Below are 25,530 nucleotides of genomic sequence, written 5' to 3'. Positions count from 1 at the left end.
TCAAGGTATACTAGTATGCTAACCGTATATTATAAATATATTATAGTTTGATATAGAATACGTGCTAAATACATACATTATATAACTTTCTGCATACTTCAAGTTAAACTTCTTCTCTCTCTCTGAAATAAGAAATAATAGAGCAAATGTATAAGACACGTGTCGTTGTTATTTTTTAACACAGACGGGTGGACACTATTTTGTATTGATTATATATCACCTCACCATTTACATGACAACACAAAAATTCCATGTTATAAGCTACATATGTCATGTATGCAATTTTCTTTGAATCGTTACACCCCACCTTCTCTTCGGAGAGATCAATATGATAAACTTGTATAAATATACTGAAAAATGACCCATCATTTCGTATTAGTCAAGATGTGGCGGGTACTGTTGGTGATCGTGTTTGCTGTTCATTTGGAAGGTACATGTTGCATAGTTTTAGCATTAAGAGCGTTGTTTTTTTTTTTTTGTTTTTTTTTCAAGACCAAATAATTCTATTATTGTTTTATTCAGAATTTTAACTTGTACTGCAAATTTGACATTTTAAAGTGAGAAAAAAAATATAATATCGCTTTTTTATGCAAAGGCACAGATGGTTTCTTACATCTTCTTTGGGGAAGAAGGCCGCATAATAAGAAAGGAAGCATCAGGAAGCAAGGTACCGTATTATTCAAATTGTCAAAATATATATATATATATATTTATAATATTTATCATGATATAGTAGTATTCTGTACGATTCAGGGAAGAATGCACTCGTAACTTGTTTTTTCCTTCCTCTTAGTCAAAGATAAGGATATTTTGTTCAATATAAAATTAAAAACCTCAAATCTCACGAAAAAAGGAAATCGCGTTAATTTAAATGCAATGTAACAGTATCAAAATTTCGAGATATAGACATGTATTATGGAGTAAATTCTTAATTTTTTACTGAGTTAAGGTAAATACAAAATAAAGATCATGGTAAAAATTTTAAATTTTTTCGACATCAAACTATTTGTAAACCGTATAACTTAGCCACGCCCATGTGCATTTGTGTTCACAAAAAAGAAGACACTGTGTTTAAAAAAATAGAAAAGGGTTGAAATGAGATCAGCTAAATAAATTAACAATTAGCATAGGATGAAGGCATATATATATTTGCTTTAGGTTTGCTTGGCTGCTTCGAAGACTCGAGGAATAGAGTCCTTAGTGGTGGGCGGACATGGGGCAATCATATGACAGTTAACCACTGTAGAAACAGATGTGTGAAAGAAAAAACTCAATTTTACGGGCTTGAGGTATTTTTTTTTGTTTGTTGCCCCTGCTGATTCAAAGGTTAGCACTAAAGCGTTCCCAGGAACGCATGTGTCGCCTCCTTCTTTGCTTCAATAAACTGTACTAAATCTAAAAATGGTCAGCTATTTATCTGCTAAAAGCATATAGTTCATGCTAAAAAAAAAATAATAAAACAAAACAAAAAAAATTGTAAAAAAATAAAATAAAATAAAAAAACCACATGCGCGGATAGTAAGACGGGGATAAAATCTGACCAAAAAATAGAAAAACGAATCCCTAACTCCTCAAACCTAAAATAGATATTAATGAAATTTAAATTATTATGTATTAATGAATTTAATTATTACGTGATTTCAATCCTTCTCAAAAGAAACCCCAGTCTTTACGGCAATTACTCATTTTGGAAAAACCGACCCTATGTATTTTCATAGTACTTTTAAAATTTTATTTTTTGGAGGGTTACTGTATTTAATACAGTATCAAAGTACATTGTCATGAGCTTATAGATATGTATAAATGCAAATTATCAATCCCATGCCTTTCTTTATTCAAAAGACGTTAATTAAATATAACCCTCTTTAGTATACTTTGCAAAGTAGGTCAAGGTCAGATGGACAGTAAACGCTTTTATTTTTCAAAATATTCTATGACAAAAACTGTACATTCTAAATAGCACAGACTTACCTCTAAAATGTCAAAAAGAAATTGTATATCGGCATTGGTAACTTTTTCAAAAAGTAGGTTAAAGGTCTTTAAGGACAGCTAGATCGGAAACCATGGTGAAATACAAAAGCCACATTGCTAAGCTATATATTTGCAAAATATCAAATCCATAACTCTTACAGTTCTCGAGATATAGGGTGTGACAGACGGACGGAAAGACAGACAGACGCCGCGTAAAGTAATCCCTTAGTGTCGCTCTGCTCTGCAGGTGACACAAAAATTGTACATTAATCCCCATGTATAAAAATTATTCATAAATATAAACAGCAACAAAATTATTCTAAAGAAATTGGATTTCTTTAAAAAAAAGGAGTCGGAATTATTTTTTGAAAGCAGGAATAGGTTTGAAATTTTTTTTAGAAATCAATATCAAATGAATACTATTTGAGGTGTCATTCTCGGAAACCTATTCAAATAGAATTTCTTCTACAACCCATTAATTTACATTAAATAAAACAGGTTGGTAAGGAATGTTTCTGTGGGAATTCAATGAGATACAAAAACAGAAAACCACTGAGTGACTGCCGGATGAAATGTAAGGGAAGTCGAGCGGCTTGTGGGGGCGCTTGGAGGATTCTGATTTACAGAAATCCTAATTACCAAAGCTCAGGTGAGTACTATTAAGTTAATACTGATCAATTATTTGAAATTCATAATATTCATATATTTTGTTATATTACACTGTATATATGTACAGTAACATGTACCTATTTACTGATTATACGGTTTAGTTTTTGTTTTATTTATTTCGTTTTTGCTTGTTTGGTTTTCTACATCAATCTAACAAAGGAAAAAAAAGAGGAAAAAAATATATACAGTGGCACAAACAATGTACTTTTTTGTTAAAACATCCTTAAAAACGCACATTCGATATACCGGTATTAACCTGTATTGATCATTTGGTAATTTTTATCTAGATCTGCAGCTTTATTTATTATAGAAATTGCTTTTTCAAACGATATTTACTGCTTTGTTATACGATAGCCTTATTACATTTACATCTTTCTTTTTACACTGTAATCCAGATATAATGTTACTTCTTTAAGACATCTAAGTGTCAGTATATGATTTTTGCAAAATTTTGAGAAATCGGGACGCATAGAATGAGTTTAAAAAATGGAAGGGGTTGGTGTGTCAAGATATTTAAAATTAGCTGTCAAGTACCGGTTTTGTGGAGTACGCTTTCCCTTCTAAAATCTCCCCAACCCCGGAAAAGGTATCTAGAGAAGGATTGCCCCGACGAAAATCCCACACCAGATTCAATTTTCTGGGGGAGAAATCCTACTCTAATCAATTGTTATAGAGTGCAATTTCCCCCAGAGCCAACCCCCCCCCCCCATCAAATACCATGGCTGTACTTGTGTATTGGGGGGGGGGTATAGTGAACAAGTGTTTCTTCCTCAAAATGTCCATTGATACATACAAAGTATGAATCAAAGTACTTAGGAGTACACTCAGTACAGAGAGCCGGGCTCATTTACAAAGTAGAATTTTGTATATGAATCATACATTCATATTGTATTAACAGATAAATATCAAGAACTTCAGACACAGGAAGAACACAAACAATTAAAAACATAAGGGCTTCAGTGACATCTAATTATCTTATCTAAAAAAAAATGTGATGAAAAATATTTTGAAATATCAATATTAATGATTAGTTTAGGGGTCCAATACCACGGTCAATTTATCAGGATCAGCGTTAACCTGGTAATTAAACACCAGAATTTTGAGGAGACACTATCACATCAATATTATGAACCTGTTGTTTGAAATACAATGGAAGAAAAGAAAATTCATTTGATTTAATATGCCTTTTAGTTTCTATCAATACAGTTAAAATTTGTCAAATCAATTACAATGTACCATTTTTTTTAAGGAAACAAAATTTGACCAAAAGAAAAGAATAAGATTTTAATGTTAAAAAGTTGGATGGAAGGTTACTGAGAAAAATATGAGATTTAAAATTCATTTTTCATACTTCGTATAAATACAGGTACGGGGTCAAGAGGTCATAGATGTGCGTATGGATAAAGGTTCGACGTAATTTCTCAGTGACGTCATAAAGGGTCGACGCGCGTTCAGTGGATTACATACATGCCGTTGGGTTTAAAAAATAATGCATTTTCACACGTTAAAAGTCACAATCAGGCAAATTTAAAGTATGAATAAGTCACAAATGTAAATATAAGTAATAAGGTATCATTTTTTGATTTTTATTGGGATGTAAAACGGGTTGGTCACGTAATCAAATCCCATAAAGCCCGAAGCTTTATGGGATTTGATCACGTGACCAACCCGTTTTACATCCCAATAAAACTCAAAAAATGATACCTTATTTCTTAATTAATTTATATTCAAAAAAGTTTGTTAAGTTGGAAAATTTGGCAAAATTCAATCACAAACTTTTTCAAAATTTTGTGTAGAGTTACATAGAAAATGACACAAAATCGCATATCTAAGCAGCAAGAAGACTTTCCATTTCTTTTTAGTTGAAGGATTTATTATTTATGTCATTTCTATTAAAAATCAGTCATAAAATTTTTATCAATCCATACATTAATTTTTTTGTGTGCATTATGTACCCTTAAAGCATTAAATCTTATTGGTGTATCCATAAATTTCTTCAGTTGTATTTTAAACTACATCGTCAAATTCCTCTTTCCAAAATTCTGGTGTTTAAAAGTGGATGATGACCATTTGGTTCTGAAAGGACTGGCGTTGGAAACAATAAACTACCGTCCAACCAATTTTTTTAAGGATAAACACAACTTTTTTTTTTTCAAAAATCAGAAATATTTCTCATAGATTTATATTTAAATAAGTAGGCTAAATGATGTTTGTTAAGTAGGGTTGGAAAATTTGTTAAGATTTAAATGCTTGAAACGTGTTCAAAACTTTGTATAGAGTTTACATAGAATACGACACAAAACAGCATATCTAAGAACCCAAGAAAACTTACGATTTCATTATAGTTAAAGACTTTATTATTAATGTCATTTCTCTTCAAAATCAGTCATAAATTTTTATCAATCCATACATTAAATTTTTGTTTGTGTTATGTACCCTTTAAGCATTTAAAAAAATCTTAACATTCTTTTCATCTGGTCAAACTGGTCTCTGAAGATAAAATGTAAGGTGTTGGACAAATTTTAAGTGTATCCATAGATTTCATCAGTTGTTGTAGTTTAAACTACGTTTTCAAATTCCTCAAAATCTATTCAAAATCTCCAAAATTCTGGTGTAAAAGTGGATGACCAATTGATTCTGAAAGGACTGGCATGGGAAACAATAAGCTACATGTACCTAAGTATTATTAATTTGCTCCCCAGGATCAATTTGTTCTCCCTGGCCATGAAACTGAAAATTGGTAATTTATTTCTAAAATCTGGAATTCTGCAAAAGTTTTAGAGAGTATTTTCTCTCCTTTCAAATCCAATATTACATCTCTGAGGTCGACAGAACATACTTAATATGCTTCGGCTTGAAAAATCAGTGTAATTGTATTCTTGTGTAAATGGTTTGGGTTTTTCCCCTTTGAAGAACTACTGCATTTAAATACTCACAAAATGGCATGTGGAACACATCTATAACACAATTTTAAGAATTTTCTAACACACTCTTTGTATAAAGGATGGATTCATAGATGAAATACTGGAATTAAGCATTTGGAGGGAAAAGAAATAAAAATATCACTAAAAGTGCCCTGACATAATTATGTTCCCCAAACGAAGTTGGGGAACATATTGTTTTTACTCTGTTTCTTATTATGTTCCCCAAACGAAGTTGGGGAACATATTGTTTTTACTCTGTTTCTTATTATTATTTTTCTTCTTCCTGGGTACTTATTTGTCCGCAAATGATCTTGTAAACTGTTCATCTGATGTATGTAAAACCTTTTTAGGGTAAGTAGACATGTTATGTAGATTTGTGGAATCAAGGTCATTTTGCGCGCACGTGCTTGCAAGAGCGCGCACGTGCAACATGTAAAATGACCAATATAATTGATATAGCCGTAACTTTTCTATTTTTTGATGAGATGTGTTGAAACTCAGAATATAAGAATATATTAGTATTGTAGACAAGAGGACATGGTCAAATTATCATGAACTCACGCGCATGATCGTGCGCTTCGCTCTGATTGGCTAAAACAAAAACCTCAATGTCTTATTCGTTTTTTGAAGAAATACTTTGAAATTTAAAACATAGTCATGCATTAAGATATCCTATGATATGATTTAAAATAATTTTCATGAAATCACGCGCATGTACGTGCGCTGCAATCTGATTGGCTAAAACTTTAAATGGCTATAACTCCCTTACTTTTCAGCCAAACAGGATGGGATTTAGAACATAGATAGTCTTAATGAACCCCTACAAGAAGGTGTGGTCATCATGCACATGCGTGCACGTGCAATGCGTATAATTACAAATGCACTTGATTTAGCGGATTTTCGAATATTTTTGATTAAATGACTTGATATTAAGTACATTTAAGAAATAAGGTATCATTTTTAAACATCTATCAGGATATAAATACGGGTTGGTCACGAGATTAAATTCCATAAAGCCCGAAGGGCTTTATGATGAATTTAATCTCGTACTAACCCGTATTTATAGCCCGATAGATGTTTTAAAATGATACCTTATTACTTATATTTACATTTGTGACTTATTCATACTTTATATTTGCCTGATTGTGACTTTTAACGTGTGAAATGCGTTATTTTTCAAACCCAACAGCATGTATGTAATCCTCTGAACGCGCGTCGACCCTTTATGACGTCACTGAGAAATTACGTCAAACGATTATCCATACGCACATCTTTGACCTCTTGACCCCGTACCTGTATTTATACAGATATAGATACACATTGCTTTCAGTAGTGTTATATAAAGGAAAACATTTGCAAATGTAAATATTATAAAATAAATTAATAGTGTAGATACAATGATATGGTCATTCCATATATATGCATGCAAGTGTGCGCATGTGCAATGCAAACATTTGCTATATATTTGGTATACTTTAGGAAAAACGTTGTTTAAGTTTAAGATGCATAGAGTTTAGTTTATTTGATGAAGCTTAGGGGGAATGAGGCACCAAAATGAAGTTGGGGAGCGTTTGGGGAACATCTGTAACGGTTCCCGTTACAATTAGCACTAGTTATTATTATTTTTCTTCTTCTTCTTCTTCCTGGGTACTTTTTTGTCCGGGAATAATCTCGTAAACTATACATCCGACTAAGGTGAAATGTTTTTAGGGTCAGTAGACATGTAATGTAGATTTGCGGAACGAAGGTCATTTTGCGCACACGTGCTTGCAAGAGCGTGCACGTGCAACATGTGAAATGACCGATTTAATTGATATAGGCGTAACTTTTTAAATTTTTGATGAAATGCTTTGAAACTTATAATATAAGGATATATTAGAAGCATAGACAATATGACATGGTCAAAATAGCAATATCTCACGCGCATGCACGTGCGCTTTGCTCTGATTGGCTGAAACTAAAGTCTCAATATCTTTCTTATTTTTTGACGAAATCCTTTGAAATTTTGAAAATAGCCATGCATAAGGATATCCTACAACAAGATATATAACAATTATCATGAAACACGTGCATGCACGTGCGCTGCAATCTGATTGGCTTAAACTTTAAATAGCTATAACTCCCTTGATTTTCAACCAAACAGGATGGAATTTGGAACATAGATAGATATACTGGACTACTACAAGAAAATAAGGTCACCATGCACATGCATACACGTGCATGTACGTGCGCTGCAATCTGATTGGCTGAAACTTTAAACAGCTATAACTCCCTTGGTTTTCAACCAAACGGGGTGGGATTTAGAACATAGATAGATGTAACGGACATCTGCAAGAAGATATGGTCACCATGCTCATGTATGCACGTGCGTGCACGTGAAATGAGCAAAATCAAAAAACACTTGAACGAGCGTATCTTTTTAATACTTTTGGATTAAATGCTTTAATATTTAGTATTTAAAAATATATAGATTGTGTAGACAAGATGATATGGTCATTACGCACATGCATTCACATGCGCACGCAAAATTTGAATGAACTTTGTACACTTCTGTGTAAACGTTATTAAAGTCTTAAATGCATCGAGTTTGTCTTATTTAATGAAGCTTACAGGGAATATGGCACCAAAAGGGAGTTGGGGTGCGTTTGGGGAACATCTGTAACGGTCCCCGTTACAATTAGCACTAGTTTTTAAATTCTTGATAAACACGTACATTTGCGCTGAGAGAGGGTGTTGAGAACTTGAGACATCCAGTTTCTTTTAACTATTTTTACAATTTCCCAAGAGTTAAAACATTTTGTTGAGACGTATTGCCTTGAACTATGCATTTTAATTTCATACTAAATTCCACAATTCTTGGGTCGGAAAAAAACTATCATTAAAAGATCAGTTGACTTTTATGTAAACTTAAGTTTTACAAACAGGGGGAAATCCTACTCTGAGAAAAAAAGAGGGGAAATTGGCTCTAGTGAGCGATTTCTCCTCGGAAGGAAATCATATACTCTAGAGTATAGATTCCAAGGTGGGGTGGCTATGCAACTCTGCAACCAGTATACATTTGTAAGTCTTTTTATAAAAAATCCACAACCAGAGAATAAATGGGAGGAAAAACTGAAATAAATCAAGTATTATCATTTATTTTTCAAAACTACAATTTTGTAGTTTATGATATCTCTCTTAAACACACATTACTGAAAGAACATGTAGTAATATATTAATTATTTTTTTCTTTGTAGGCTTTGTTCCAACGACAGGTAAAACAAGTACTTTAATCAAATGTTAATGATAATATGTGTGTGGTGTCGAATGATATCTTTATACATGTTCATGCTTGCAACACAGCTAAAAAAAAATGAAAAAAAGAATGTAAAAATCAGTGTTCTCGACGATGTTATCATATTATCAGTTCAAAGGAATATAAAATTACGCATCTGAAAAGGTCCGTAGGAATCAATTTCATTTTTGGGAGAGGGTTGACAGTCTACAAAAATTTTTGACAACCAAAACGAGTTTCGAAGTGCCTCATCCAAAAACTATTAATAGCGTTATTTTTACCGTGTAGTATAATGGCTTGATAATTGAGGGGATCAACTGTATACAACGTACATGTATAAACTATATTGGAAAATAAAGGGTGGTTCCCCTCCCCCTCCTGGTTTGGAAGAAATCTGAGAGATATATACCCCTGGTATTAGAATAAGGTGTTTTATCTGTAAACGATCATATCAAAAAATTACTTTATCCATATTATATTTAGGGCTGGGACGATACAACTTTTTCTATATCGATACGTATCACGATATTTGAGCCACGATACGATATGTATCACGATATGTTTAATTGCTTATAAAATCTTTTTTTGCATTGAAATAAACAAATTATTTCTTTGCAAATAAAAATAATTAATTCAAAATAGTTGTTTATATGTTGTAAAACAAAAATATTTTACTCAAAAGGTGTTAATTATTATTTATTTCATAACTTTATTATTGTTAGCTAATTTATTTTATATGTTAAACCCCAAAAGTTAAATATAAAACAATGAAAAATAGAAGTCAGATTTTCATGGGCGATATTTCGATATTTCTTCATTTGTATCGATATGCGTATCGTCCTCACATGTATCACGATATATCGATATCTCGATATATCGTCCCAGCCCTAATTATATTCATATTGAAAATGACGTTGTTAAAAAACCATTATTATTTCATTCATTTGAATAACTTACTGTGAAAATTGATCTCACAAATAGCCATAAAGTCCTGCATTATCAAATTAATTTCCACTTAGATTTATTTTTATACAATGTCAAGTCTAAAGTTTATATGTCTAATTTTAATGAATTGAAAAAATGACATAGCCATTATGTAACATACTTATATATAACAATAACCTCAAACGTTCACGTACCTATCACTATATTTTTTTTTTCAGGATTCGTGGGTTGTTATAAGGACGGCTGGTATAGAACTCTAGGTGGCGCGTATAGGTACAGTAGATATATGACAATCAACAGATGTAGAAATATTTGTAAACGCAGGAGGAATCGCTACGCCGGTGTTGAGGTACGTTCATATCAAACTACAAAACGGAAGATCCTACATTTGTATTTTTATTGTAAAAATAATTACGATGGATTAAGCGGATTAAATCTTAAGGATTGATTGTTGATTTACGTCCCTTTCAACAATTTTTCAATAATAAAGAGATATATAATATATACATTGTGGTAAACATGGTAAAGGACTTAAAATTTAAACCCATACTCGGCACTCGAGGGCCATTCAGCAGTGAGTGTTCTTTATTGTGCCAAATCCTACTTTGACACGGAATCTCACTTTTTAGGTAGGATTCTTCTCATATTTCTTGATATTTATTTAATTTTTATTATTTGATAGATTTTTCTTATTTTCACATATGGTAAAGCTGTCACAAAGAGATACATACTGATATAAAAACAAATAGTTTTGATCGTTTACTAAGAGGGAAAACCACTTAACGCTGGGATTTTGGGCTCAAATCTGACTTAGATTGCAAGCTTTTAAAAGCTCACATAGTTCTACTTTGTTTGAAAATCACATCTATTTGATATATCTTGAAACTTTTGTCTCTTTTTATTAATTTAATTTAACTTACATTTGAGAATTTCTTCGAGTCTTTGATTGCGTAAAAATTATAACTAACTTCATCGTTCTGTAATAATTCAGAGAGGCAGAAATGAAGATATTTTCATACGCCACAATTCCGCCAAAAATATAGTTCCAGCTGGTTTTCAAATGCAGTCTACCATTTCTATTTAAAAGTTGTACAATTATGATGAGGAAAGAAAGATATAGTCTTTTAAATTTATTACACATAAATATATAAGAAATATAAGTAAATATACATTGAACACTGGAGTACTTCATCTAGTCAGAAACCAGAGAAGAATCCTACCTCAAGAGCTGCTATGCTCCACAGGCTCACAAAAAATGTTTACAGACAGACGGACAGACATACAGCTAGACTTTAAATTTTTCACTTTGATTGATTGCCATAATCCTGAATTGCAATACTCATGAAAATACGCAAATCTATGGAACGCCACAGCTGTCTTAAGGTTACAAAATATGCATCATGGTGTCAGTTCGATATAACATTAAGTCTAACCTTTATATCATTAAGTGCACTATATATATTATGTCTCCAATTCTTCATATCATTAAGCCCACTTTATATGTTATGTTGTCAAATCTTTATATCATTAAGTCCACTTTATATAACATGTTGTCAAATCTTTATATCATTAAGTCCACTTTATATAACATGTTGTCAAATTTTCATATCATTAAGTCCACTTTATATAACATGTCGTCAATTCTTCATATCATTAAGTCCACTTTATATGTTATGTTGTCGATTTTATATATCATTAAGGCCACTTAATACACTATGCAGACTATTCTTCATACCATTAAGTCCACTTTATATATCTATATATATTAATATATATTATGTAGGCTATTCTTTATATCATTAAGTCCACTTTATATATTATGTTGTCTATCCATTATATCATGAACCCACTTTATGTAATATGTACTGTAGTACTGCAGAAGCTATACCACGCTGACAAAGCAATGTACTATGAAGTTGGATGCATAATTTTAGCATCCAGTCAAAATACAAGAATGAAGGTAGAAAATCATCAAAGGACTGAGAGTACTCAGGCAAAATAATTTTTGACAATTATTAATCAATTCTTAAAGAATCAATACAACAGTTGATTACATAATAAAACAAATACTTGAAGGGGAAATATACTGATATAAACTCTGTTCTTTTTCATGTCCATTTTTCCAGAAAGGACAAGGGCGCTTTTTATTGGTATTCGACAGAAATCTGATTGATTGTATATTTAACGTCACTCTCGAGAACTCTTCACTCATATGGAGACGCCACCACTTGCCGGTGGAGAGCTACAAATTTTGTCTTATACTCGGCACTCAGGGCCATTGAGCAGTGAGTGATCTTTTTCGTGCAAGAACCTATTGCAACACGGGACCTCGGTTTATACGGTCTCATCCGAAGGACCGGTCTCCACGTCCCACAGTGAGATTCGAACCCGCGACGATAGGATTGAATCCTTCGCGATTCCATAGCAGACGCTGTAACCACTGTGCAACTCGGGCGACTAATCCGGGCGCACTTGAAAAGTGAAAATTTCATTGATCTGTCACATGAAAAATTATCATTCTTTTGATGAATCGGGTTTCTGTGAAATAGGAAAGAGGAGTATTTTCTCGATGCTTTGTTTTGTTAAAAGATAACTTGAAAAGTGGTTAGATGAGAAATTTGCTACCAAATGTTACAGTCTTAACACACGTCTTTCTAAACATTTGCTATCTGTGGGTCATCTCCTCATGAATTTGAATCGTTATACGTGTGTATTTAAATCAAAAGAAACAAAAGATTGTTTAAAATATGGAGGAAAGACACGGGGACTACAAAATGAAAAATGAATGATACGTCACCCGACCAGTTCAATGGAAAAGAAATTTGTTTGGTTCGATCCTCGCACGGAGCGTTAAAATTTTTCAAAATAAAAGTACTTCCATTCTTTTAATAAGTTTATTTTTATGTACTGATATCACCCATTCTCAATATAAGGGCTCAAATGATGTCGCCTCATTTTCATTTAAAAGAAATACCACTGATGTAATTTTTAAATCAACATTATAAATAGTCATATAACAATGAATAAGAATTCATATAATTATCGATCTGAAAGGGTATTTAAGGAGTTCCAAATTCAAATATAGTAGCCTATTTGAAATGTACGTTACTGTCGCCGATGCAAATATTATTCTGAATCCCCTCTGTGTAATATATAGTTTTGATTCTCAAGTAAAAATTTTCTGATAAGTTAAACCTTGTATCATATATATTTCTTTTCATAACAATAAATACATTTTCTTTGTGATAATAAATAATTTTTATTGTGCAATGTCCCTGTCGCTTAATTCTATTTCAACCACATTACAAGCAAACACAAAGATTATACACCTGATAGTTTTGTTCTCCTTTATTTATTGATGGGCTAAATTTGAAATTTCAAAGGATTAATTACTCCTACTTAGATAATGTAACATGAAATTGAACAACTTGAGCAACTTTTATAAATATGTTTACGGAATGAAAGACATTTTCAATCGTAGAGATAAGAAAGAAATGTACGTTACCTATATTCTTCCATTAAGAATACATATTAAGTAGAAAATATGAAACGACTCTGAATAAGCAACCCCTTGTATCCTGTAAACTAGCAAAGACGTTTTGCTTAACACAATTAAAAATTATTTTTTACATGAAAAGTCATCATTTGAAATGTACGTGACTGAAATGTACGTTACCATGAAATTCGAATTAAGTGAATCTCGCACGAATTTTCATGTATTCTAATACTTTCACACACTCGAATGTGTACACAAAGGAAAGTTTCAAAGGTTGGAGGTCGGCTAAATCCCAAAATGAATGAAAAGAAACGTCTCTGCTGAGGAAAAAAATATATTAAGGTCAATTATTATGTAATATAATTTTGATACCTGGTATATATTTCTGAATACGAAACCTGTATGATGCATTTCTTATGATATGCAGGTTCAAATAGTATCAATATATTGCGCGTCTAACGTATGCTTGTGGAAGAGAATTGATTTTTATATTTGAAATGTACGTTACGTATGGTAACGTACATTTTATGTATTTCTAACTGACATTTTTTTTAATTTAGTCAATGAATTGCGTTTACAAAACAAAATTATCGTTACAATCCATTTGACAACTGGCCACATCTAAATGCACCCCAATCCTCGTAAATGTTTTAAACTGTTACCACATGCTAGAAAATTTATTTCTAAGTGTCTTAAATTCATCTTTGGCAACCTTTTTGCAGTTTGTTTACTTTTCATGTGCGACTTTTCGTCAATATTAATTGAATTGTTGTTGATAATTTAAAACAAGGTATGCATAGGCTTATAATTGGTAAAAAAAAATACAAAACAAAACAAAAAAGAAAAGAAAAAGAAACAGAACAAATAAACCCAGAACACAAGACGGTCACGTACATTTCAAATACTGAATACTCAGTTTTGTTTGAATCATTGCATTTTGGGTTATATTTTTCCAGATCTGCTGAAAAGCACGTATGTTTGTGTTTTGAAAAACGATGTTGCAACATACTAAATGAAATTGTTAACAAGACTGTCGATGGATATATTCGGAATAGATTTATGTTAAGTTTCAATGGCCAAACACGAACATTTGTTAGATCATAGCATAATACCTCTGACTCTTATATTTTTTTGTCTGTAACCTTGCACACAGTTAGAAGTAACTAGGCTACGACCGGTGTCAATTTCAGCGAAACAGCACAAAAGAATGGTTATGAACTGAGGTGGAGGGGACGTTACCGAAGTGACGTGACATTCATGTAGTTGATGACAATAACCTCGTTTGTTACATTATGATTTCTTATATTACTGCCTTAAAACGCTTCATTGATATGATTTTTATGTCAATAATTGCTTTTTTTTCAATATTTTCTTATTACTAATTTACATATTATTACAAGCTTGAAATGTACGTTACCTACTCATATTCTGAGGCAATCGTGTCTTTATAGTGGTGATTGTGACATATAACACAATGTGATTACATAGAGAATCTTTTTTGGAATAAACTGAAACAAAACGATGAATTTTTAGATGAATTTTAGATGAATTTTAAGCTTTTTATTAAACAGAAATATATCTTGAAATGTACGTTACATTTACATAGTTTTCTAAATCGGCATGGATATATGTTAAAAAAGACAGTAACTACAAAATAGAATTTTACTACATGTACATGTTAGGTTCCAGTATCTATTAAAAATGACAAGATTCCAAACTGATCGCTCTTAACAAAACAGAGAGAAGAATTTAAAGCACATATTTAAAAAATGTTTTTACACATCTGGATCAAAAAGTAACCTTTGTTTTTTGAAAGGAAAAATCAAACGCACGTTCGTATGCCGAGAAAATATGTTGCTGACAGAGTTGGTAGGATGTGCTGGTGTTAAGATGAGTTATTCCAATTGTGATTTTGATGACTACATTTTTTTTGACATATTTTTTTTGGACATTGAAGAAAGAGTAACGTACATTTCAAGCTACATTTCTGAATAAAATTACCCTCTACTTTATCGTCTTGTCATTATTTCATGTATTATAATTTGATGAAAAAAATCTGGAAACAAAATCTTCAGATACTTTCTTTCAAAGGTAATTGATAGAAAAATTGTTATCTTGAACTTCATTTTTTAAAAAATCAGAGAGGCATTTGTGCCCTTATATTGAGAATGGGTGATATATATTTTTGAATGGATAAATTTCGGTTCCATTCTACTGAGAACGAAAACATTTTTTCCATCCTACTGTTTTTAAAACGCACATGAATTATCCCCTATTATCTGAAATAAGTGTTACTTATCTTTTGGGAAGCATTTACATTATGTCACAGTAGTAATAAGTGGACTTTTTCTATGCTCGTTACTCTGTAAAGTGTGTCCAGTCTTCACAGGTCAGTGGACCAAATCATGAACATTAAACAATAAATATTTAGTACAGATTGATTAAGTGTATGTTGTTTGAGTCCCTCTCAAGAATTTTTCACACATATGGAGACACCGCCACTTGCCAATGGAGAGCTTCAAATTTGGCTTATGCTCGGCATTCAGGGCCATTGAACAATGAAGGATCTTTATCGTGCCAGCACCTACTGCAACACTGGACCTCAAACGGTTTCATCTGAATGACCTGTCTCCACGTCCCTCAGTGGGTTTTGATCCAGCGACATAAACATCAACTCCTTATTTCGCGAATTTAGAACAGAGACTCTAACCACTGCGCCACACGGGCGACTGTTCAGTTCAGATGATTCCTGCATATCACATGCTAAATACGCAAATCTTTAAAGGCTAGGAGTACTTGAATATGTACCCATTCTTGATTGTACCACTACAATCTCATACTGCCGTATATAATAGTCGTGTTTTTACCAGTAACCAGTCAATGAGAAGAAAGCTGAGTAATAGCTTACCTTCAGTTTCAATACTAAGAGTAAACAAATTACAGGTCAGCTGTCATAATTCTTACGACCTGTCAGAGAGCTAAAAAGGAATTCTCTCGGAAGTAAACTAGGCATTCAAAAAGTTGGATTTCCTATAGTAGTCTAAGCTGGTAAAAGTTCTTTTTTATGATTTTCCGAAAACGTGCAACCTTACCTGCCTTGAGTATTTGTATAATCAAGTAATTAAGTCATAATTAATTGTCTAAGCATTAATTATCAATTGTCAAAAATACATGTTAGTATTAATACATTATTACGCCTAGGTACTCTCAGTCCTTTGATGAATTTTCTTATACTGGCTGGTAGTTTTTGACTGTATGCATCTGTCTTCGTAGTATATGGATTTGTGATCGTAATAAACCTTGTGAATTACATATTATGTAAAAAAGACTTAATTATATAAAGAATAGACTACATGATAGATAAGTGGACTTAATGATATAAAGAATTTAGTCATAGACTACATAATATATAAAAAAGACTTTATGATATTAAGAATAGACTTCATATCATATAAAGTGGACTTAATGAAATAATAAAAAGACTACATATTATATAAGTGGACTTAATGATATCAAGTTTTGAAGACATTTTATAGAAAGTGGACTTAATGATATTAAGAATAGACAACATATTATATAAAGTAGACTTAATGATATAAATAGACTACATATTATATAAAGTGCACTTAACGTTATAAAGGTTTGACGACATATTATATAAAGTGGACTTAATGATATAGAGAATAGCCTACATAACATATAAAGTGGACTTAATGATATCTAGAATAGCCTACATAACATATAAAGTGGACTTAATGATATAGAGAATAGCCTACATAACATATAAAGTGGACTTAATGATATATAGAATAGCCTACATAACATATAAAGTGGACTTAATGATATAGAGAATAGACGACATGTTATATAAAGTGGACTTAATGATATAGAGAATAGACGACATGTTATATAAAGTGGACTTAACGTTATAAAGGTTTGACGACATATTATATAAAGTGGACTTAACGTTATAAAGGTTTGACGACATATTATATAAAGTGGACTTAACGTTATAAAGGTTTGACGACATATTATATAAAGTGGACTTAATGATATAGAGAATAGCCTACATAACATATAAAGTGGACTTAATGATATATAGAATAGCCTACATAACATATAAAGTGGACTTAATGATATAGAGAATAGACGACATATTATATAAAGTGGACTTAATGATATAGAGAATAGACGACATATTATATAAAGTGGACTTAATGATATATGTATAAAGAATAGCCTACATAACATATAAAGTGGACATAATGATATAAAGAATGGACTACATATTATATAAAGTGGACTTAATGATATAAAGAATGGACTACATATTATATAAAGTAGACTTAATGATATAAAGAATAGACTACATATTATATAAAGTGCACTTAAAGTTATAAAGGTTTGACGACATATTATATAAAGTAGACACAATGATATAAAGGTTAGACTTAATGTTATATCGAACTGACACCATGGTGCATATTTTGTACCCGTAAGACAGCTGTGGCGTTCCATACAAATCATTATTAGACGTAATTGTCTTTGTGGAAAAAGAGAATTATTTTAATGCTTCATTTGAAACAGTAAGTACATATTCAAAGACAACGAAGAGTGCTAAATACAATATCGACCCACAAATATGATTATATGGTAGGGTTTTAGGTAATCCAATTTAAGTTTATTTATTTTACAAATAACTAGACCCAAATATACATTTAACTCCAGGATCGGTAACTTATTAATGTTTCCAAAAGTTAAGGGTAGTTATTTTAATTCATAAAATTTTAAAGAGAGGGGTGAACTGTTTTTGTGGAAATTGCCTTCGCCGGAAGAACAAACTTGCCAACTCGCAATGTAACGTACCCTGTGGTGGAAACAAAAAGGAGGGATGTGGTGGAAGATGGAGGATCGCTATTTACAAAACAAACGTTAAAAGAGGTAAAATAGGTCAAATTTTCTACTCACGTAAAAAAATTTCGAGGTGTAGGACACCAGACACCCCCCATGTTAGTAGAGTACATGTACATATACTGGGAAAAAAAATACTGACACTCAGTCTATTACGGAACAGGAATAACACAGACAATCTTCATCTTAGAGTTAATAAAAAATATTATCTTTACATACATTGTCTTTTAAAGCACTGCGCGTTACATGTACCTATCGTTGGCGTAATTGTTCACCGACAAGCAAGACTTTTCTCCAAGAAAAAAATGTTAACAATTGTTTGAAGTCGATTGTTATAATTTCATGCAAGGTAATATATTCATTGTCAAGGTCACTAGCCCTGAAATAGTGTCATCTTATTATGGGTTATAACATTGGAACCCTTGCTCACAACCAATTTATGCTTGGTTGTTGCCGATGATCATAGTATGTTAAACGACCTTGATTCAAGATCACATGTGAGTTGACAATGTCACTGATTAATTAATTAGACTTGGAAGTCGTGCTCGGGTCCTAACTGTAAAACCTTTAAGTAGATGGAATGCAAGATTGAGAACGTATTGATATCTTAAAGGTTTTCTATGATTAATCCATACTCATATTAGTCATACCTCAAATGGCAAAGGTCAAAGTCATGGAACAACAATAAGATGTTGAAATTACAATATAAATATTGTTAGATCAATAATTTGCAATAAATAAGGTTTTTTTCTATCGATTAAAGGACACGTCTTCAAGTTCCTGTCGAGATGGCTTTAGAGATATAATTGGGGAAAGGAAAGACATCCAATTTTATCCTATACCTCCAAATATCAATGATGCATCTAATCCCAAACTTACATTTTCTTTATAAAGGCAATAATTGTGGAAGACACAGCAAATGTCACTCCAATGCCAGATGTATCAATGGAGAATGCCGATGTAACAGGGGATACACGGGAGACGGCGTTAAAAGATGCTACCGTAATTCTTTTTAAAACCTTTTTTACTGCAGTAATTAAATGAAAATAAATTTGGTAATCGTACACATGTTGATTACGATTTTAATACTAATTACTCTAGAAACCTGTACGTGTTCAGCATCTGGAGATCCTCACTATAAAACATACGACGGTCAAATGATCCACTTCATGGGCATCTGTAAGTACACCCTAACTAAAGTCAAAAACAGCCGCTCTAACGAATTTAACGTGGAAGTCAAGAATGAACACCGCGGGAGTTCTCGTTCTGTGTCCTACACGAGGCTGGTAGACGTCAAACTGGGGAAAAACACAATTCGTCTGCACAAAAAACACCAAGTATATGTAAGTTGAAAAGTGTGTGTTCTTACAATTTCTGTTCTTGAGTCAGCAATTTATTTAGGAATACCATTAGAACTTTGATCTTTTCATGTTCTAGAGGGAATATACATTATTCGGTTGTATTTTGCTCACTAACAAATATTTAACATTTTCCCCACTATTCCTTCAATTTGAAAGTTAGATTATTTCAATTTTTTACTTCAGCTAAATGGATTAAGAATATTCCTACCTTACACAAGTCGCGGTGAGTTTAGAATATTTAGGAGCGGTAACAAGGTCAAAGTTATCGCCAGTACTAACGATGGTGACGCAGTGGTCACGTGGGACGGCTGGAGCTCCGTCACCGTCACTGTTCCAAAAGATCTCGGACGTCGTATGATAGGACTCTGCGGAGACTGTAACGAAAAGAAAGATGATTTCCGGACAAAATATGGTAAAGATGTGTCCGGAGACCGCAACAAATTCACCGAGATTGGAAACAGTTACACTGTGAAGGACGATACTGACCAAATTCACCAGAGGTATCCCCCAAAATATTAAAAAGAAATGCTTATCTATAAAATATTCATCTGAAGTGAAAGAAGCTTTAAAATTTTCATGGAAAAGTTTTAAACAGTCTTATTAATGTTATGGGCTACTGTTGGTAAATTTGAAGGATTTTTTTGCAGCTGTAAGGCACATGAAGTTCCAAATAAATGCACACCAGAGCTTAGGAAGAAAGCCATGGATATCAAAGTGTGTGGCTTTCTTAATCCAGAGAAGAAAGACCAAAGTCCATTCAGAGATTGTTTAGCTGAGAGTCCTACGACGAGTAAAGAAATGTTCGAGAACTGCGTGTTTGATTTCTGTACATATTACTCGGAAACCTCCCGACGTGAGAGAACGATCTGTCAGAGCGTGAACGGTTACGCCGAATATTGTGCTGGCCTGGGAATTTCTGTTAAGTGGAGATCTAGTGATTTCTGTCGTATGTAATTTCAATTCAACTTTAAAATCAAAATTGTCATAAGAAAACATAAGGTATAAAATGGATACATAAATGATAATTAAACAGACAATCTATATTTATGTTTAGAGCGTTCCTTCCCTTGATGAATATCAGTTGTCTCTATTCTTTAAGCGTTGCCCTGTGGTGACAATATGGTGTACGATTCTGAGATGAGTGGCTGCCCGGCCTCCTGTGTAGACCCAGACTCTGAGAAGGACTGCGACCAGCCTCCTACAGAAGGATGCCGCTGTAAGGAAGGCTTCATCCTGAGTGATAACAAATGTGTGGAGAAATCAAAGTGCGGGTGTAAAGGAGCAGATTCTAAATATTATCCTGTAAGAATTCTTCATTTCACTGTAAAATCACATATTTTTGAGGTGTCAAATTTTCGTGGTTGGTGGAAAATATGTTAGTTCATGGGGTTTTGATTTCGTGGTTGACGGATTGTTCAGTAGTAATATATGTGAAAAAAATGCATTTCGTAGTGGATATAAATTCTTGGGTCTCATCATACCTTGAAAACCACGAAAATTAGTGATACCACAGTAAAAAGGAACCACTTTGAATTCAAAACTTTTCAAGAATGTATTTAAATCTGTTTTAACTGGTACCCTGTTCAAAAATAACTATTGTTATTTCTGAATCGTATGTGTGGTTAAACAAGAATCAACTCTCAGTCGCACATCGTTGTTTTTCTGTATGAAGTTCTATTTATTTACTGAAAATTGTACTGCGATTAACACTACATCTACTTGGTTTCAGTTGGGAGAAACATATACCTCCTCCGATTGCACGACCGTACAGGAGTGTAAATTGGAGGGTGGCAGTGTAGGATTTAAGACAATTCAAACCAAACCAAAGTGCGGTCAACACCAGACATGTTCAGTGTCCAATGGAGCTCCGACATGTGTATGTCAGAAAGGATACATTTCCGATGGGAAAGATGGCTGCTTGGGTAACTAAAACTTATTTGTAGAATATTCAAAACCATTTTTAAAATATTTTAAATGCATGACTTCAACAATTATGCCAACGTAGATTCTTCTGAAAAAGATAATTTTAAAAAATCTTTTCTCAGAGGAAACTCCCGCATGCAATAGCAAGAAAGCAGACGTTAAGTGTGAGTCATCCAATGGGAATAAGGTGGTTTGTACTGTTCCAAAGGCACAAGCAGTTCTTCATGTGAGATCCACTGCATCCGACTGCAAGTATGGATCAACATACGGATTCTCTGGGGATGGCATTTGGGTGTCGCTTGCATGTAAAGGGACCTTCTCCGTGTGCTACCTACCAGGTATTTCAAAATAAAAATACACACGATACATGTGTACAAATTATTACTCTATTTTATATATTCAAATTTGCTCTGTTTGCTGATTCTCTTTGAATAATATGCTTATTTCTATATTATTATTGTAGTACCATCCGCACCGGGACCAGGTAGGATTAAATGCTTAAGTCCATACTATCGAAATTCCTGAGCTTATAAAACAGTACAATATCATTTAAAAGAAAAAACAAAGAAATTTAGACACACTAGTGCATGTAGTGTATGATGGTAATTTGATATACAGAATGCCTTATGCAAGACCCTATCTCGCGAAATGTTTTATTGAAAATGAATCATACATCACAGAATGTCTTGCTCACGATGATCCCCATGGAAAGAAGTACCAGGGCACCATGTCCTCTACAGAGTCAGGTTACACATGTCAGAAATGGTCCTCTCAGACGCCACACGCACATTCTTTACTTAAAACCTTGGACAACAACCACTGTAGAAATCCGGACAATGAGAAAGCAGCCTGGTGCTATACCACTGATTCCAAAAAGAGATGGGACTACTGTCATATTCCTGTCTGCCGTCAGTATAAATTTGTTTTGCTACTTCAACATTCAAAAACTGAATAAATAAAAAGGAAAATATATGCAAAAATTTTAAATTCGTCCTCTAGACAAAAATTGTTAATTTTGTGAACAATTCTATCTATTTTTAATTAATAAGTGCATGGCGTATTAATATATATTTTTTTAACTTACAGCGGGTACTGGTGTAAAACCAGCAAATGTTGATGGTAAGTTAAATTACATTGATGCCAAATTTGTAAATAAAGAAAATGGGGAATTTTCGAATAGGTTAGAAGTGTACATAAACTACATATATTTGCTAACTTGTTTTTCAGATATTATCACCACACTGATAACACTCTATCCCTTTTAAAAAATAATGTAAATCTTATTATACGGATCTAAATATAAATAATAATAAGCTTCACTAACGCAAGAAGACCAATTTACATGTATTTGTCTGGTCAACATAAAATTGCAACACTATTTTCTTTCAATCAAACAATGGTTTTTAGCTCACTTGAGCCGAAGGCTAAAGTGAGCTTTTCTGATCACATTTTGTCCGTCGTCCGTCCGTCTGTAAACTTTTCACATTTTCGACTTCTTCTCAAGAACCACTGGGCCAATGTTAACCAAACTTGGTACAAAGCATCCTTGGGTGGAGGGAAATTCAAACTGTTAAAACAAGCAGGGACTATAATAAAGGGCCAGCTCCTCTCACAAGGGGAGATAATTAAGAAAACACAAAAATAGGGTGGGGTTATTAAAAAATCTTCTTCTCAAGAACTACTGGGCCAGAAAAGCTGAAACTTATGTGGAAGCATCCTTGGGTGGTGTAGATTTTAAATTGTTCAAATCATTACCCCCGGGGGTTGGGCGGGGCCACAATAGGGAATCAAAGTTTTACATAGAAATATATAGGAAAAAACTTTAAAAATCTTCTTCTCAAGAACTACTTAGCCAGAAAAGCTGAAACTTATGTGGAAGCATCCTGGGGTAGTGTAGATTTTAAATTGTTCAAATCATGACCCCCCGGGGGTTGGATGGGGTCACAATAGGTACATGTATTACAAGGGAAAATCTGGTTAAGAATAGCATGGTCAAAGCTTCTCAGGTGAGCGATGTGGCCCATGGGCCTCTTGTTTATGAACACCACAAGTAAAGGTTGGGAGTATATAAAAAAATTTCGTCTGTGTGTCCAGCTGTTTGGCCTTGTCACTTCATATCAGGGCGATATTTTTGTAATAAAGAAATCTTAGAACTCATACATGGAGCACAGATTGCTTAAGGAATTCTGAGAATCATCAGTATGAAGACTCTGAAAATTCTAAATCAAAGAGATGAAGAGCCTAGTATAAAATTCTTTTACTGCCTAAAAGTTTGTATATATTGTATGAATTGTCGAGGTTCTTGCGATAACAAAAGGTTATGGCAAAAAGGATGTCATGACAAGGTCAAAGCCAGTTATTAGCATTTTATGTTTTCTACGATAGTTAACTTTTTAGAATGCACGCCTCTGAGAATTAATCCCCTTAGGAGTGTATTAGTACCCTATGTATTTGTTTCGATATGCATGTACTAAGTATTCCATGAATATCAGAATGGTAAGCTTTTCCAATCGACTTTCTCCTTCTATTAAGAATGCCTTGATGCCGGCGATCCAAAAGGACTGAAATATAAAGGTAACAGAAACACAACCAAATCAGGCAAAGCATGCCAGGACTGGGGACGGCAGAGACCTCACAGTCACTCTTTCCAGAAATTGGCGGATCAAACCAACTTCTGCAGAAATCCCGATAACGAGGCTGCCCCGTGGTGCTACACGACATCCAGCGCCACCCGGTGGGAATTCTGTAACATCCCAGACTGCGGTAAGTTTTTAAAGCGGTATTGTCTTCAGGATCATGACATTTGTGAAATGTATTTGTTGATAAATTATATAAATTCAGGAAGATTAGATAATATTATAACTGATAATATTGTAGCTATGTGCATTCAGAAAGTTCTTTAATGTTATTGATTTGGTTCTTAATAAAAATGAAAATATTTTTTTGACCTTAACAGGCGAATGTGAGATCAAGCAAGAGAGGAATTTGCAGTGTGAAATCGTTTATAAGGTGGTGGGCAAGTGTTACTTTGCCTCAAGTGCTCTCAGCAATTGCAAGTTCACCGTGCGTCTGAACAAATACAGAAGTGGCGAGTCGGAAGCCAGGATACTGAAGGATGGCAAAGCACACATTCTCCGTTCAGGAGACACCCACAAGAGCTGTGCCTCGTTTGAGATGCGCTCCAACACGCTGTACGTGGTCGAGAAGCTTTGTGAAGAGAAGTGTACAAAACCTCCAGTTATTTTGCATTAAGAGGCAATAAACGTTTAATTATTTTAGATAGTTTGTTCTTATGATTATTTATCTTTCTTTATGATATTTCTACTTTCATTCAATTAAATTGCTTTTAACAATTAGAATTTTTACTTATAATGAGAAGAAAAAGAAATAAGTGTATGTGAAAACTTTGAGTATGTGTAAGCTTCATAGCAGCTGTGCAAAGGAAGATGATTTTTGAAATGACAACTCTTTGTTCTGACCTCAAAACCAAAGTCGGCTATAAGATTGATTTTCAAATAAAAAAGTTACGAAAAACGGTTTTTGTTCTGGCCAATGAAAATCCCAAAACTTATAGGATGTTGTCTTTGTGACCTTATCACCTGAATATAATGTCTAAGTGATCATTCATCTCAAATATAATCCTTGCTTGCTTTTTTAAAAAATATATGACGTACGTAATTTTATTAGAAATGGAAAAATCACGTTTGAGAATTTTAAGAGACCAATAAAACCGGAAGTACTTTTCAGATGCATACCAAAGTGTAAATCTATAGAACAGGTAAGGCTTTTAACAATTGTGCAACGGGAGATAACTTATACATGGTCATGTGTGAAAACGCTTGAAGTTACTATACTTCTTTTCTCTAAAACTCCTATAAAAGGACAAAAACTGACACCACAGACCTTAAATTTTAAATTGCACTCCATGCTGAACTCAAGACCGAAAAGAAAAATTGAAGATTGGTCAACAAAAATGTTACAGGGAAAAAAATGTTTTTGAAGTGGTCCCTCAAAATCTCAAATTTTTAGTATGTATTTTTTAGCCGGGCTTAATGC

The 25,530-nt window shown here is 33.1% G+C and overlaps 1 protein-coding gene across 1 annotated transcript; it reads left to right on the top strand.

Annotated features, from left to right (window-relative positions):
- Window positions 1–345: 345 nt before the first annotated feature.
- Window positions 346–24,833, top strand: LOC134233058 (zonadhesin-like). Its single transcript, XM_062715053.1, has 19 exons — window positions 346–430; window positions 596–667; window positions 1,159–1,289; window positions 2,470–2,620; window positions 8,801–8,818; window positions 10,002–10,132; window positions 18,073–18,220; window positions 19,085–19,192; window positions 19,292–19,533; window positions 19,735–20,051; window positions 20,199–20,497; window positions 20,651–20,853; window positions 21,281–21,473; window positions 21,597–21,812; window positions 21,938–21,958; window positions 22,155–22,382; window positions 22,561–22,593; window positions 24,007–24,237; window positions 24,431–24,833. Exons 1-19 carry the CDS (start codon window positions 358–360, stop codon window positions 24,724–24,726), a joined length of 3,111 nt encoding a protein of 1,036 aa, XP_062571037.1. The 5' UTR covers window positions 346–357; the 3' UTR covers window positions 24,727–24,833.
- Window positions 24,834–25,530: the final 697 nt, after the last annotated feature.

This window comes from Saccostrea cucullata, unplaced genomic scaffold (genome assembly GCF_032062105.1).
Source record: "Saccostrea cucullata isolate Sc308-1 unplaced genomic scaffold, CSIRO_AGI_Scuc_v1 ctg50, whole genome shotgun sequence".
Lineage (NCBI taxonomy): Eukaryota > Metazoa > Mollusca > Bivalvia > Ostreida > Ostreidae > Saccostrea > Saccostrea cuccullata.
Note: the sequence above shows the minus strand (reverse complement) of the source record. Positions and strands in the feature narration are given on the sequence as shown.